The 16550-nt window shown below is 45.4% G+C and overlaps 1 protein-coding gene across 4 annotated transcripts in view; it reads left to right on the plus strand.

The window, feature by feature from the left end:
- LOC149347881 (UNC93-like protein MFSD11) overlaps positions 1 to 16550 on the plus strand; it is a 51365-nt gene that overhangs the window by 15263 nt on the left and 19552 nt on the right. For all 4 annotated transcript variants that reach the window (XR_016292684.1, XM_089587586.1, XM_089587584.1 and 1 more), the window contains exons 2-4: positions 14413 to 14474; positions 14711 to 14818; positions 15544 to 15623. Coding sequence is in view for 3 of the 4 variants with exons in the window: in XM_089587586.1 (XP_089443712.1) it covers positions 14413 to 14474; positions 14711 to 14818; positions 15544 to 15623 (250 nt within the window). In the remaining variant the exon portion in view is untranslated. The remainder of the gene's footprint in view (positions 1 to 14412; positions 14475 to 14710; positions 14819 to 15543; positions 15624 to 16550) is intronic.

Consider the following 16550-nt stretch of genomic DNA (forward strand, 5'->3'; position numbering starts at 1 on the left):
GTAGCCGACCAATCATTGACCGCTCGTCATGCGACGAGATCTCTTCGAATCCCCCCCCTCCCCCGCCGGACTGGCTGGATCCACCGCTGTGTGTGTGTATACCTACACAGTTTTCTCAACACAGCACGCATTTATCGAGACAGCTTAAACGTGCGCATAGACAGGGTGTGGTGACGAAGGAGCCGTCAAGCATATGCCATGCAATTAACCCGTTTACGCGCCTCGTATCTCGAGCACTGTGTTATGGAGTAGGCTGGAAAGAATGTGACGCATTCCGCGCGTGGCTATGGGCCGCGCAAAGCAGAATTCCGCGCGGTCGGGAATTCCGTCGTTTTGTTGGGGAATACGAAGAGGACACACGCTCTCATACATCTGTGTCACGGCTGTCACACCCCTGTATGTATAGCTGGCGCACGCGGATATGACATCCCTTTTGCGCGTGGTTGTGTTTACGTGCACGAAGCGGCAGGCACGTGGCGTCTGTATATATTTATATACATACACACGCACAAATACGAGCGCGCGCTTCTTAGATCGCATTCATATATTTCCCCCTTTGGTGTTATATAGATGACAACAAGTTCCTGGCCTCCAGTGTGTATGTATATGCATGCAACATCGCTTGACCTGGATGTCAAAGTGCGCTCGGATACACGCCATTAATAACCGGCTCGAGCACTGCTCGAACCCGTTTCCCCGCATGGCGGCGATGACGGAAAAATTCCACTGCATTATACCATGCTGTATACGCTGGGAGCGGGCATATCTGGACTGAAGCGCTTTGTGTACATATGGGTGTCGGGTTCTCGGAGTATTTATGCCTGGGAGAAACCGTGGGGTGTTTTTATGGTTCTTTCTTCCTTTTTTTAACGGTGGGTTGTGAACTCGTTCTTGCACGCTCGATACGAAATTCGGAAGTGTTCCATCGGAGCTTTTTTCTCTCACTGAATTCTGCATTTAATGGAACTGCATTGTAAGGCTGTGTTTGTGCGTAAATAAAGTATACGTGGCATGTAACGTCATTAACGTTTCGGCTTGACGTCTGGGTAGTAGCGCTAAAAAAGTGTAGTTATTTTACACTCATCTACACTCCGAACGGAAAGGAGTAAGAAGGGGAGTAAGCTGTCAGCGCACTCCCAAGGGAGTAGTGCGCTTACTTCCATTTGCTCCCATATAGGCATATTCGTGTTTAAAGGGGCCCCGAAACACAATCTTAGTTGACCATTTTGCCTGTTGATCGCATACAATGAGTTACAGTGGTGCTATTAGCGTCATTAATACCGCGTATATTTCGTTTTTTAATATTTTAATGTCCTCCCCAAAACAAATTCATGGCCCTGATGGTGTCCCCACACAGTGGCGGGTTTTAGCAGCGGATATGACATCACCTGGCGCGAGGTGATGATTGGACAAACAGTAAATATACTGCAAATTGTGTGAATAAATAGAGACACATTTTGTCACCTGTCGGTGTTTTATATTAGATCAACAACAACTTGTTCGTCTTAGATAAAAGCCCTGCAAAGCAAGTAAAATAAAAATACACCACCAGGGGCTCTGGCATGGAAACGACGCTGTCAGTCTCAGCAAGAACGAGTTACACAGAGCAGGCAACCATGGAGTGCAAACTTCCGAGACGTGCTGTGGCGGGCTGTTTTGATTGGTTGCGCCAGGTGTCGTCATAGGGAGAGCGAAATAGGAATGGGAAGCCCCGCCAAAATCGAGTTGAGGGCAGCATTTTGTTTGTTTGTATTTTGAAATTTCTTCATTGAATAACTTTCGTTCCTGTGCATCGATTCCTGTAATTCTTTTTAATTCACCATCTGTGTGACATAAAGAATCCACTTGAAGCATAGCCGGTATCCCCTCAAGCAGTGTTTCGCAGCCCCTTTAAGGTGTACTCTTGACGTGTACTCATTGGAAATTCTGTATGAGTTATAAAAGAGGTCTAAAATTTCGTGCACTTTGGCAGTTCGTTTTGCTGCATGGGTTTGTTGTCTTTCATAGCTTTAGAATGATATTTGTGTGTGGTTTTAGAGGTAGACATGGTTCACGGTGCTTTTTCCATGCTAAACATGCTGACTATAAATATAAACAAAAGTGGAGCCGGTGCGAGGGCAACGGTGACGTTCTCGAAGGGGCAGAAACGAACAGTCTTGTTGTACCATGTTCACTGCGGTTTCAATCCCACCCTGTGACTTGTCGAAGTTCAGCAGCATCTTGGGAGTGAAGATGCATTTAGGGCCATTGTTTTCGAGTGGTCTCAGCGATTCTGAAGCGGAGTCTTCGACATCAGAAATCAATAACGCAGTGGACGGCCCTCGGTCATCAACCATGCTGTGACGCAAATGTTGCTGCCGTCGGGAAAGTCTTGCGAGAATAATTGTATAAAACTGTAAAAAAGGATTGTGGATACATACTTTCAATACTCCAAAAACATCAGACCTATAAGCATCCATTATGAGGAACAGCCTGGACAACTGCAAGCATTCGACGTGGTTTCTCTGGCAGCCGACATGGATCCAACATGGATCCGATCGATGAAGCCACTGATTGCTTCCCGGATCTTGTTCCTGTTGACATTTTCAAGCCTTCACTCCATGGGAAACCGTAATTCCAGAATGAGGCCTTTGCTGTCGGGAACAGTGGTTTGCAAAATTTAGGAAAGAATTATTTAGAATAATGCTTTGTTACGAAAAATAAATATCTCGCGTGAAGAAATGCATTGACATCAACGACGAATACGTCGAGAAATACTGAATGAACAGGCTTTGTTTTCTTTTATGTCATAGTGGAGGGCTTCCCAATAATTTTGACCACCTGGAGTTCTTTAACTTTTACCAACATTGCACAGCTATATAGCACATGCCTCTCGTAGCTTGGGGGGGGGGGGGGGGTGCTCATGGATGTAGACATGGTACACCTTATGTAGCTTACAGTAACGCTGTTACTAACTAATGGCCGCGAACTTTTGGACCTCGATTGACGCCATAAAAACTGCGCCAACTTCAGCTTCGTTTCTCTTTCTTTCTTTCTTTCTTTCTTTCTTTCTTTCTTTCTTTCTTTCTTTCTTTCTTTCTTTCTTTCTTTCTTTCTTTCTTTCTTTCTTTCTTTCTTTCTTTCTTTCTTTCTTTCTTTCTTTCTTTCTTTCTTTCTTTCTTCCTTTCTTTCTTTCTTTCTTTCTTTCTCTAAGCCATGCATCATGTATACAGTGTATACAGTCTATATCTTTCACGTAGCATTAATCTGTCTGCAAGAGTCTGGGGAAATCAATCCGTGAAAGCCGGTCTTGTTTCCTTTTTTTTCTTTTACCGGCGGCAATCGCCTCGAAATTCAGTCTTTTTTCTGGAGAACGCACTCGTCGATGTTTCCGACTGGCGAACTTTTCGCAGATCGTATCTGATTTGGCCGTCAAGGCAAAGGCCACTGTATGTGTGTGCGAAATCAAAAAAAAGAAGCAACATACGAGCAGCGAAGTCCGGGTGCTCGAACAGCTGCATGCTCTCCGTCGGAGCTCTCCGTCGGACTCGGGAGGGATTCAGTGGCACGTGTGTTGTCTGCGCTGTCCATGAGTCAGCTGCCATGCACTTCGCTTCGTCTGCAGACCTTATGCGAGCGTTTCTCTTTGACTTTATTTGGTCGCTTTCGTCCACGGGTTGTTAGGCGGTATGTTTGCACTGAGATAACAGGAACCTGTTCAGGCTTCTCCTCAATGTGTGTTGAATTCCGTGCAGCTCTCTATAATGCGGATTCAGCCGGATCTCTTAATACAACAAAGAAGGCGGTGCTGTGCTGTTTTGTACAGGGTCTGTACGTAAACTTGAACCACTTTTTGTCATCAAACAATAAAGGTCGCTAAGTTTCGCCAGAATGAAATTAAGTAGCTGGCGTGCAAGCTCGGGACAGGTATGAGTATATTTTATTGGCTGTCTAATTATACGCGAGTCTCTCAAGGGAACATGTATTTTCTGTTCAGTTGTAGCCGAGCTCAGCGCGCAATTATCGTACCTTTTTGTATATAACCTCCACCTTCCGGTCCGCCGCGGTGGCTCAGTGGTTAAGGTGCTCGGCTGCTGACCCGAAAGACGCGGGTTCGAGCCCGGCCACGGCGGTCGAATTTCGATGAAGTTGAAATTCTAGAGGCCCGTGTGCTGTGCGATGTCAGTGCACGTCAAAGAACCCCAGGTAGTCGAAATTTCCGGAGCCCTTCACCACGGCGTCCCTCATAGCCTGAGTCGCTTTGGGACGTTAAATTCACCACAAAGCAAAGCCTCCACCTTCCAGCAAGTCGCGCAAGGCACCGTATACCTATATGCAGGGTGTGTCTGCAGAAGTCGGCATTTTGAAGTACAAGAAAATGGCTTTTGCCGGATCAATATCAGCTGTGTGCGGACGTCAGAAAACAGGTGAATCGTGTTAAGCGGGGAGCTGCAGCTAGTTAACTGAATTCGAACAGTTGACTTTTTGAACTATCTAGTTAGGCGTCTGGTGAAAATTAGGATTACAATCAGGATCACGGCGCTGTGGTATGCAACGAACCCAGGTAGCACCGAACATTAGAATAGTGTTATAAAAATGTTATGTAAGTTGGAGTAATGTTACATGTTGCATAGTAACTTTACATTAACATTAAAAATTAACATATAACGTTATAAGTTACATAGGAAACGTTACTCATTCTAAACAAACGTTGCTTTAATATAATCTTCTAAATTTTATTATAATGTTAGAGTCGCAACTATAAAACAACATTGCAAATATATTTCGAGCACGGACTTCCAGACATTTTCTCACTGTTCTTAGAGTAAAGATGTTTTTCAACTAACAGTACCTTGTAACCACATCTCTTAGATAGTACTCGCCATAGATTACATGAAGAGCCTCATTATTTTGTCACAAAACTTTAGTTATTACCCATTCCCCACTGTCACTCATGGGACATCCCGCAGTATAATGAGTATATAAGCTCGGCGGCATGATATCCGTTTGGAGGTGAGTGAATACGAGTTGCTGTGCTGTAGTGTAGTGGAGAAGGTGTCGCTCTTGTTGTTGGTTCTTGCAAAGTGTTATAAGTTGTGTGCCGTCACCACTGGCAGGCCTGCATGCTTGTGCGGGGCTGCTTCACCATTTTCCAGAAAGTTCCATTTATGTTGTTTACATGTTTCATGAATGTTTGGGGAAAGTTACTCGAACATTTATGTGTAACATTACAAAAACATCAGAAAAAAATGGCTGAGGCTTAACTTGGTTAAGCCTGGAGAATGCGAAGCATCATCGTGTCGCGTAATTTGGAGGCGCACAACCACAGCGACGGCGCGAGGTGGGCCCCCGTTTCTCCACTGCCGTGACGTCATCGTGTCACGTGGTGTGACGTCATGTATCACGTGATTTGGAGGCGCATAACCACGGTGAAGGGCTCAAGTGGTAGCTAAAGTAGTATGCTTCGCATAAAAGGACATTAAGGACATTGAAATAACATTTGAGCGTAACAAAAATGTAACATTATCGGAATGTTTCGGTGCTACCTGGGAATTCTGGGTATCCCGCGCGTTGTACGGAAACAGCACAGCTCTGGAGCGCGCAGCTCATGTCACTGCGGCGCACATGTCACGTGACCTTCTCTATATTTCCCGTCTGTGCTGGGGGCTGGAGCAGCGGCAAGCAGAATTTGGTTAGTAGTAGTAGTTAGCATATGATTCACCTCTTCTCTGACGTCGGGCTCCACCACCAGCGCGGTGTTACTGTACGCCTCACACTCTCTGCACATGAAGATTGTTGGCTGGCTTTCCATAGACACCCTGTTTGTTTTATGATTTATGGGGGTTCAACGTCCCAAAGCTACTCAGGCTATGAGAGACGCCGTAGTGAAGGGCTCCGGAAATTTCGACCACCGGGTTCTCTAACGTGCACCGACATCGCACAGTACACGGGTTTCTAGAATTGCGCCTCCATTGAAATTCGACCGCCGCGGTCGGGATCGAACCCTCGTCTTTCGTGTCAACAGCCGAGCGCCGTAACCACAGCCACCGTGGCGGCTATATATATTTGCGCAGTGGCACTGCGCATAAGCAGCGCTTGTGTATGGCTGACTTGTTTGTTCGGTTTGTGCAGCGAAACGACCTCGACTATTCCGCATGTATACATACGTTTCAGTAAGAACTTTCCAAGAAGCGCGCTGCCTGGGGGTTGCTTTTTGGACCGCAGCATCCGGTGCATTCACGGCAGAAGTTGTAGCGCGCCAGATGCTAGTGAGCGATACGGCGGTGTCCAGGTTGGGGGCAGTAGCGGTTTATAGAAAAATAAAACAAAATGGAAGCGACTGGAAGAGGATAGCGAGAAAGGACACGGAGAGCTTTATATATATATATATATATATATATATATATATATATATATATATATATATATATATATATATATATATATATATATACACATATATATATATGATGTTTTTGCAAGGTTACACTATTGTTTTAAGATGCATTTACTATGTTTAATTTTCTTTTCATTTATTTGCTCTAAAGGCTCATGTGTGCATTACATGAGGAGAAACATTATGCAAGAAAAACAATGAACAAAATACAATAGTGCTATAACGGCATTTAAAGAAGCACATGTAACAAGTGAAGACGGGTTAGTTCGTGGTTGAAAATGGAGTGCATATCGCAACCGCGCAAAACGACGAGGGACGAAGAGAGGAACGCACAGGACAAGACGCTGAACTTCAACTAAGGTTTACTACAAGAAAACCACATTTATGCAGGATTCGTAATCGCACCTGATAAACAGATGACACCATCACATTATACAGGCACGTGGGCGCACGTGGCCCAAGTTAGCATCTAGATAGTTGAATTCTTTCTTGGATAACGATACTGAAGTGCGCCCACGTGCTGTTATAATGTGATGGTGTCGGCTATTTATCAGGTGCGATTACGAATCCTGCATAAATGTGGTTTTCTTGTAGTAAACCTTAGTTGAAGTTCAGCGTCTTGTCCTGTGCGTTCCTCTCTTCGTCCCTCGTCGTTCTGCGCGGTTGCGATATGCACTCCATTGGCATTTAAAGAGCATGCTGGAATACATCATAACAAGAGGTTTAAGCAGTAGAGCATTATGAATACGATATAGCAAAGTTTAAACATGCTAGCATGAAATGCAACATATTCAAAAAGGCTTAAGAAAAAATTAAGGTTAGGGTAAGGTTTTTCGAACGTTTATTTGTAGCGTTTCAGAAACGTTGGAAAGAGCCATATTAATATTAACGTTTTACAAATGCAAAAAAAGTAACATTGTTGTAGCGTTTCGGTGCTGCTCGGGCTATATACTTCACATCCACCGTGTGGCCACTTTATGTATTGAGCGAATAAATATTCCTATTTAAAACAGAACTTGCAACGACAAAAATTTTGTCGGGACCCATCAGCATCAACATTTGTAGGCCGGGAATCAATGCGTACCGCTATGGTCGCATATTAGAGTTACTGTATATGCTACCAAAGGTAGCATATACAGTAACTCTAGTCGCATATTAGCTGCGACCGCCCCCTGCCGGCGAGAGTGCGAAACGTGAGAAAGCCTCATTCTTTTCTGGTCACGAACGCAGCCGGTCGCATATCCCGTGGTCTCTCGAGGAGCCTGCATTGCGCAGTATACGTGCAATTTCACTTCCTCGCTTGGCGACGCGTGATCGCACACCTTTCGTGTGTTGTACCCACCGCGCTGTAATGAAGCTTGCGACCGGTGTCCCGCAAGGCCAGGCTTGTTTTTTGTGCGTGCGCGTACGTAAGGGCAAGGCGCCTAGCGCGCACAGCTTTGGTCGAAAGTATTCAGTTCGCGTCGTTCGTTTTTGAGCCGCATATACAGTGCAGCAATCAAAAGGCCACTCCAGTAGACTAGGACGTTTTGAAAGTTGGAGGACGAAGGTTCCTGTCACCTTGCAGCTCTGCTCTAAACAAAAGGGAGTAAAAAGGGGCTAAACTGCCCTCTAGCACACTCCTTTTATAAGAGGACAGCTTACTCCCTCTTTACTCCCATAACGGCGTAGATGGAGTGCTTATTCCCTCTTTACTCCTATATAGACGTATTTGTGAGAGTGTATCTAGAGTGATAGAGATTTACGGGGGTCCCACGACCTGAGGACCAAGACTGCATACATGCATGAACACGACCCCAGAAGCCAAAGATAAACAAAAATTGTAAATACTGATCGTCACTTATGTCGTCAGCAAATAAAATTGATTTTCGCGGCCTATGTCTTGCGCAAGCTGGAGGTTTTTTTTAAACCTTGTTATGTATTTTCCTTTACACGGTGATTAAATAATTTTTGAACCGCTAGGGATTTGCGAACAGTTTTGACAGGGAAGTTATAGAAAAGAACAGAAACGACAACAACAAGAACAAAAAGCTCCCAGTGGTGCAGTCTTCGTACCGGATTCAATACTGAGGGCAAATTGAGGTTCACCTGTATGGATAGGCCGCCGCGTTGTGGTGATAAATGCGGCATAATTTAAACGAAAACGGAGCTTTCATAATATGTGCGCGATGATAATCAGGACCATTTTACACGGATCTCTGAAGCTGGGCTACATCGCCATCCACTTCGAAACGGAGTCCTTTTCGATTTTGATGGAACGAGTTCGAATCGAGTCACGAGGACGAAATATATATGTTGTATTTAAATCAAATGAATGTGTCCGTTGCTTGGAAATAAAAGTTAGATTGAGTTGTCGAGTTCACCTTCAAGAAATTTCTTGCCCTACTGCGCGTCTAAGCGAAACATGCTAATGGAAATAAGTATCAATGCGATATGCATTCATGTGGAAGAGCGAATGTAACCACTGACTTGACTTGCATTAATTAAAAAATGGCAGTGGCGTCGTGATCGAAATGTCACTCAATGGACTGTACGCAGCCGAGCGTCAGACAGCAGAACAATGAGACAGAACATTACACACCAGAACAATGCGACAGATCGTCACGCCGCACCAACGGGACAGAATAACATCAGGCAACAGAACAAACACGTGATATAAACGACATCCGTTTGAAATTTTCTCTTGTGTTTGGCGGGTGTCTAGTCGAGTGTCCTGGGCCACGTCCCGCCCCTTGCTACTCGAATCGTCGATAAAATGCATTCACAGCCGAAGCGATCGAAATCCTGAAATTTGCGACGTTTCACAGCGAGCTTCGCGCATGCAGAGGTTTACAAACGACTTTGACGCAACCGCGTCTTCGGAGCGCGTTAAAAAAAATGCCGCCTTGCGGGAAAAAAGGAATTACGCTGACAACGAAGCTTCATCGTCTAATTACGAGCTAGATGATGCAGCTTGCCCGTGAGTAACACGGAAGGTTCGGAAAAAAATTGGCAGTGGCTTAGCTCTGGTTAAGCCTGGATATACAAGCGAAAAGCTGCAGTTATGCTTTGTTTGACGTCATGGCTGTCGCAGTTCGCGCACAATGCACTGGGAGCACCATGATAGCGGTGTAGATTTTGAGCCAACTCCCTCGCTACCACTTCTGGGTCTTCTTCCTTCCATGGCGAATGTCTGCGCCTCTTCTACCGCCGCCGCCGCTGCTCACGCGTGCGTTCTCGCAACGCCTTGCGAAAGAACCTTCTCTTGGGACGGCGGCGGAGACCGCGCAGCAGCGGCGAGGGATAAACCGGTGGCGAGGAGAAGTGCCGATGGAGCGCGCGCCGCGGCGCGCGGCCTCTTTTATGGCCGCCGCCGCCGCTCACGCGTTATCGCAACGCCTTGCGAAAGAACCTTCTCCTCTTGGGACACCGGCGGAGACCGCGCGGCAGCGGCGAAGGGTAAACCGATGGCGAGGAGGAGAGGGGAGGGGGTGACGAGGAGGAGGAAGGACGCGCCGCGGCGCGTCCAGGGGTGGCCCACGTGAAGCGCGGTGTTGACGAGCCTAGTGAAGCTTTTCGCTTCAAAAGATGCGCGAAGTGACGATGCTCAATGGGCGCGGTAGGACAGAGTTGAACATCCCGCCGTAAAGCCCATATACGGACGGATATTTTGGATTTTTTCGGCAGCCCCTTTGAATCAGGGCGGTGTTTGGAGGCACCTCGCTTTGCAAATTTAAGTGCCGAATCAATCATCATGCCGCGTGGTATGCCAGGAAAGGTATAATCCCATCGTCAAGTAAAGTGACGGGCTCAGCTAATTCTAACATGTAGGATTTTTTTGTCACACTTGTGAGCTAGTTAGAATCTATTTTTTTCGCGCTTTTTTTCCCCCTTTCATTTCTTTGCAGTTCGACTGCAAAACTCGAGCGATGGCCGCACGCACTCGCCACTTTCCGCACCTGGTGGCGTCCTCTTACGGCGCGCTCATGCGCTATCACGGCCGCCATCGTGGTTTGGAGCGTGCAAGAATTTTCGGAATGAAGCTTCTCAGCTGATATATGGCTTCCTCTGTCGCACCACAGCTTTCTAAGTGCAGCGAACAGTGCGGCTTCAGGTTGATTCTGCGGGCTTGCGCTACCTCCTTCAACGCTGCCTTTTCTTCACACACCGATGACAGTTGTAGTCCACAGTGAGACTCCACCCACATTCAGGACTGCCGCACAAAATTCCACCACGACAAAAAAAAATAGTCCTTTGTTAAAACTTTTCCCGTTAGCTGAGAAGCTAATCGCAAGAAAAAAAAGTACAAGCTCTAGCCAAACATTAAAAATCTGATTTCGTGGTCCAGTGTTGCCAACTGCTGTAATTTTTTTTAGTATCCTACTATAATGCCGCATCCCCCAGTTTCATGGCTTGACCTGGGTATTGGAAACAGTAGTCAGGGTTTTAACTTGGTTAAACCTATTATAGTGCGAAAGCATTCCCAAATCGCCAAGGTCATATTTTGACAATAGTCTGGGCCAAATTTGGAGGTCCCCATCATGACATTGATTTTGGTCCAAATCGGCCAAAGTCAAGTTTCGGGGGTGGGCAAAATTTTTGGGGTGGGCCGGGCCAAATTTGGAGGTCACCATCGTGTTAATATTTTGGCCCAAATCTGCATAAGTCAAATTTCGGGGGTGGCCCGGGGCCAAATTTTCGGTGGGCTGAGGTCTATGTCAAAGACCATGCCACCATGGTGGTCATGGTGAACCTTGTAGAGATGGTACATCTTATGTAGCTTACAGTAATGTTGTTGCTTTGGTAGGTATTATAAGGTTATTCCAAGGTCATCCAAAGACAGAACTGGAGATCGAGTTTTGCATCAAGTAGACCTTTCACTGTAAGAAGGAAATGGTCCAGGTGGTCCAAATTTATTCCTAGCCCTCCACTACAGCGCCTCTTTCTTCCTTTCTTTTTTTTTCCACTCTTTCCTTTATCCCTTACCTTAGGGCATAGTTCAGGTGTCCACTGATATGTGAAGCAGTTGCTGCACCATTTTCTTTCCTCTAAAACCAATTTCAATTAACTGTCTGGCTTCTTGACAGGCACCTTAACCCCTTAACCGTTTTGGACGAGCTGTGTTCGTCCTTGCCAGGCCGTCCCCAAACCGTTTTGGACGAGTGTAGCTCGTCCGCGCTGAATACGTTCTTCCCTCCAGCGTTTCGGACGAGCGGCGCACGTTTGTGGCGTAGCTTGCATTTTTACTCGACAGATGGCAGCACTGACCTCTTAATTTCTTTTTCTTCAACCGCGTAAACTTTTTTTTTCGTAGGGCAACCTTGGTTTTAAAATGGCATCCAGTGGAGGCGACACGTGTATTGCTGGCCCGTCTTCTCGAAAACGGCGCTTTTCTTCGTCGTCATCTTCGTCAGACGATGGTGATTCAGACACTGAAGTGTACATTGTTTCAGGGAGCGAGGACGACAGTGATGATGTTGTACTCAGCAGCTCTTCTGATGAAGAAGAGGATTGCTCAGAAGCGAACTTTGCGAGCGCGCGTCAGTGGATGAAGATCGACGTCACGAACATTCCTACACGACCTCCTCGGTTTATCTTTTCTGGCAGTTCTCGGTAAGATGTTCACTATAAGCTCGCCTGGTGACTTGCTTGAATATATTCAGCGTTTCCTCGATGATGAACTCATTTCAATGGTGGTCGAAGAAACTAACCGCAACGCTGCTGAGAAGGTGAAGGGCTGCGGTCCGTGTGAGCATAGCCGCGTCAAAAAATGGGTGCCAGTGACTGAGGAGGAGATGTGGGTGTTTCTTGGTCTCTTGCTGTTGCAAGGAATTGTGCAGAAATCACGACAGGATTGGTACTGGTCCAGGAACAAGCTATTGTTCACACCTATTTTCGGAGAGGTGATGAGTGGCAACCGGTTTCAGCTCTTGATGCGGATGCTGCACTTTGTTGATAATTCCAGTATCAGCGACCTTAGCAGTCACCCGCAGCCGAAGCTGCACAAGCTATGGCCGTTTCTGGTTCGGTTGTTGGAAGAACTATCGCTCAGCCTACGTACCGGAGCGAGACATATTCATTGATGAAAGCCTTATGCTCTACAAAGGAAGGCTTGGCTGGGTACAGTACATTCCCCTCAAAAGAGCCAGATTTGGCCTGAAATTTTTCATGCTTTGTGAGGCGTCATCGGGGTACGTGTGGGATGTTATCATCTACACAGGAAAAGGCACAAACCTCGGCACACCAGCAAATGTCGACCCTACGTCTCCAATGGGAACGAAAGTGGTGATGAAGCTTCTGGAGCCCTTGCTAGGCAAAGGCTACTGCCTTACCGTAGATAATTTTTACACGTCACCAGAGCTCGTCGACCTCCTCCTCCTGAACCGCACAGATGTCTGTGGCACAGTCAGAGCAAATAGAAAAGACATGCCTCCCGAATTCCGCACTGAGAAGCTGAAAAAGGGAGAGATCCAAGCTTACCAGCGCGGTAAGTGTGTCGCCCTCCAATGGCGCGACAAAAAAGTAGCGACTGTCCTGAGCACTGTGCACAGTGCAACCATGGAGACGTTCAAAGACTCGAAAGAGAGAGACGTCACAAAGCCAAGCATCGTGCGGGACTACAACCACACGATGGGCGGTGTCGACAAGTCAGACCAGATGCTGGCGAACTACTCTGTCCCCAGAAAACGGCAGAAAATATATTACAAGAAGATTTTTCGCCACTTGCTTGATGAGTTGACATTTAACTCCTTTGTTTTGTATCAAAAGGAAGGAGGGAAGATGAACCACCTCGACTTCCGCCTCGCCCTTATTGAAGCAATCTTCAATAGGTACCTCGACCCCGCGCCAAAGGTCAAGCGTGGCCGGCCTTCTGATGTACTTGATCCCACACGCCTTCAAGAGAGGCACTTTCCAGCTTACATCCCTCCAACCGAAAACAAGGCAACTCCAACCAGGAAATGCTTCATTTGCTGCAAAAAACAAGGAGACAAAGGCCGGAAAATTAGGAAGGAAACACGATTTTGGTGCAAGAGCTGCAACAAGCCGCTATGCGTGATCCCTTGTTTTGAGATTTACCACACTGTCCCAATGCTTCCTCGGTGAAGCAATCAACTTTTTGTCACCACAAATCAGTGAAAGAGTTAAGAAGTGGTTGGGTGTGGTCATTCTTTAATTTTTTTTGTTCCTTTCCAGCAGAAAGTTTGTTTTCTGTATTTTGAGAAACAATAAACTTGAATATGCCACTTTGACTTCCTGTTTGCTTCAAATATTTTTTTAAGATCGAATACATGCTTTTTATTGCAATAATAATCGAAATCAGGAATAAAAAAAATAAGCAGTTTTGGGGAGAAATTCGTTGATATAACAAAACGGTAAAGGGGTTAAAGGTGCACTAAAGAGGAATCTGAACTGTTTTTTTTACCCCAGGAACTCGATCTACATCTTCTGAACATCCTTAGAAACTTCGAATTATTGTCCTGTGCGGCCGATTTCCCTAATTTAAATCGAATTAAACGTCCTAGCTGCCACCTTTTTTTCAACTCACCGCTGACGGTAGGAGGAGTGAACCAACCCGTGGAGTGCCTTTCAGCCAGTCCTGTGTCGGCTTGCCACTCTGCCATCGGCAGAGTGATGCGTAACATTTGGGGAAAGCAAGAAGTCCATGCGTATTTTTATTTCGTTGGGCCTAATTTGCAGCAATGTTGTCTCTGACTAAACTATTTATTCACGGAAACAAAAAACAAAATAAAAGCAAAAGCAGCATTCAGTATATTGTGCCCGGCAGTTAAGGAGTATGAAAGTTCACACATAAAGAGCAGGTGGAATTCAATCTTTGTTCTGAAGCAAAGTGCTAAAGGGATTAAGTGTTCAGGCTGGAGATCAAAATAGACTATTTAGAATGTATCCTAACTAAATGGATATGAACAAAATGTTTGTTATCTAATGTGGATATATATAGATATTCCTGATTTTTATCGACGCACGGTACTGCAGCTAAGCTGCGTGTCTACATTGTAGTCCTGTTCATTAAGGAGCATTTGATTCTTTCATTGCAGAAAGTCGTCCTAGACAGTATTCACGATGAAGACCACAGCTACACGGGAGATGGATATGTCAGGTATGCAGTCATACCGTTTGTTTCATCTTCTTGCAGAAAAATTGCAGACATGTCACGCTTACATTCACTTTGTACATACTATGTTGTCCGTTTTTTGGTGGCTTAGGTCTCCTATTGTGCCTTTTCCACTTAACAACTTGTGTGCATTGAACACAGTTTATAAGAGCTCCAATTGTTTATCACACATTATTATTTTTATAAATGGGCCATCGTCTCCTTTTCTTTTCCTTTTGCAGTTTGGCTGTTATTTATGCTGTCTTTGCCATCTCCAACTGGCTGGCACCGTCAGTCATCAGCTTCCTCGGCCCCAAGTACACCATGCTGTTTGGCGCCGTCACCTACAAGTACGCCAGCCTTCTGATTTTCTTGTTTTTTTTTTTTATGCGAAGCATATTACTAGAGCTACACTACAGCCCGTCGAGCGCGGCGGTGGAGTTACCATTGACCTTTAGCGTGACCATGTGACACCACGTGACAACATGACGTCACAGCAGAGGAGAGATGGGCTGCCGGCTCGCGCGGTCGGCCGCGGCGGTGGAGGCTCCACATCAGAGGCGCTGCAGCTGACCACGTGACGCTACAGCAGTGGTATAAAGCTGAGCTTGCCTCGTTCTCCGGGCACTTACGAGGCGGCCAGGTGTTGGGATGCCGCCTAGAAGCAGGGCTGATTTGAACGAGAAGCGAAAGCTTCAGCGTGCCACAGAGACCGATGAAGAGCGGGATGAACGTCAACCAAGGAAAGCCATGTATTACCAAGCCTAGCCATCAATATGCTTCGCATCTGACTAGGCTTAACCTTAGCTAAGCCTCAGCCATTTTTTTTTATTACATTCTACAGAAGGGGAAAGGCAGGGACAGAAGCTTATTTCTTCAATTGATGTCCAAAAAACTGCATCAGTATCTGGATTAAATTTTTGGAAGTAGGAGGCTTTTCGCTGCAAAGGTTGAATAGCATATGATGTAACTTTTCTTGCTCAAATAGAACACATTGTCATGTTGACAGATGTGTCATCATATGTCTGTGTCGCTTGACTGTATTGTACACTTTTTATTTTTTTCATATTTTCAGTGTATTCATAGCCCAGTTCCTTTTTCCTGTCACATGGGGCCTATATGCTGCATCCGTTGCCATTGGTGTGGGCGCTGCAAGTAAGTTTCTGTCTTGTTGCTGAAGTTCTCTCATGGCGTTCTATACTTATCACCAGACCAAGCATATTCTGCAAAGTAGCTGATTACTTTTTCAATTTTTTGTATGTTTACAAACTAACCTAAACTTAAAATTTGGGGACTGTATTAACATATGAGACCTTTCTTGAGTGCTAAATGATCCTAAAAATTGTGGAGAAAGCTTAGTGGTGAGGAGGCTTTCTTTATGTTTTGCCGTGCTTGCCAGATGTTAATCACCCATTGGAATGCCTATTCATCATGTGATGTGCCACCTTTCAAATAGCTGAAACTGTTCTCTGTAAATTACAAAGCCTGTTCACTGATTGATAGGCAGCGGTTTCATCCGCCTGTAGTTTCTGATTTTTAATTTTGCACTAATTAATTCTGCTAACACTCAGCAGGCTTATCTTGCAGGATTTGGCTGAGATATAATTCATACTGCTACATACAGCTGGTGAAAAAAGAACGAGAAGAAAAAATAAAAGCTTGAAAAACAAAACAAATCACTTAGATATTGGAAAATGCAAATAAGAGAAAAAATTCATTAAGTACAAATTCTCAACAAAAAATTTCCACATAGGGGAAGCAAGAAAAGTAGGAAATAAAAAGAGCAGCTACTTTAGATCAATAACTGGAAGAATAAAGATGGGGTGGAGCGCATATGGCAGAAATCATGAATGGAAGTTTACCATATATTCCTTAAAAGAAAAGTATACAACAGCTGTATCTTATCAGTACCCACCTATAGGGCAGAAACGTGGATACTAACGAAAAGGGTCCAGCATAAGTTAAGGACTATGCAATGAGCTATGGAAAGAAAAATGATAGGTGTAAAGTTAAAGAGATCGGAAGCGGGCGGAGTGGGTGAGGGAACAAACGCGGGTTAATGACATCCTAGTTGAAATCAAG

This window comes from Amblyomma mixtum, chromosome 4 (genome assembly GCF_055824585.1).
Source record: "Amblyomma mixtum isolate Tamu chromosome 4, ASM5582458v1, whole genome shotgun sequence".
Lineage (NCBI taxonomy): Eukaryota > Metazoa > Arthropoda > Arachnida > Ixodida > Ixodidae > Amblyomma > Amblyomma mixtum.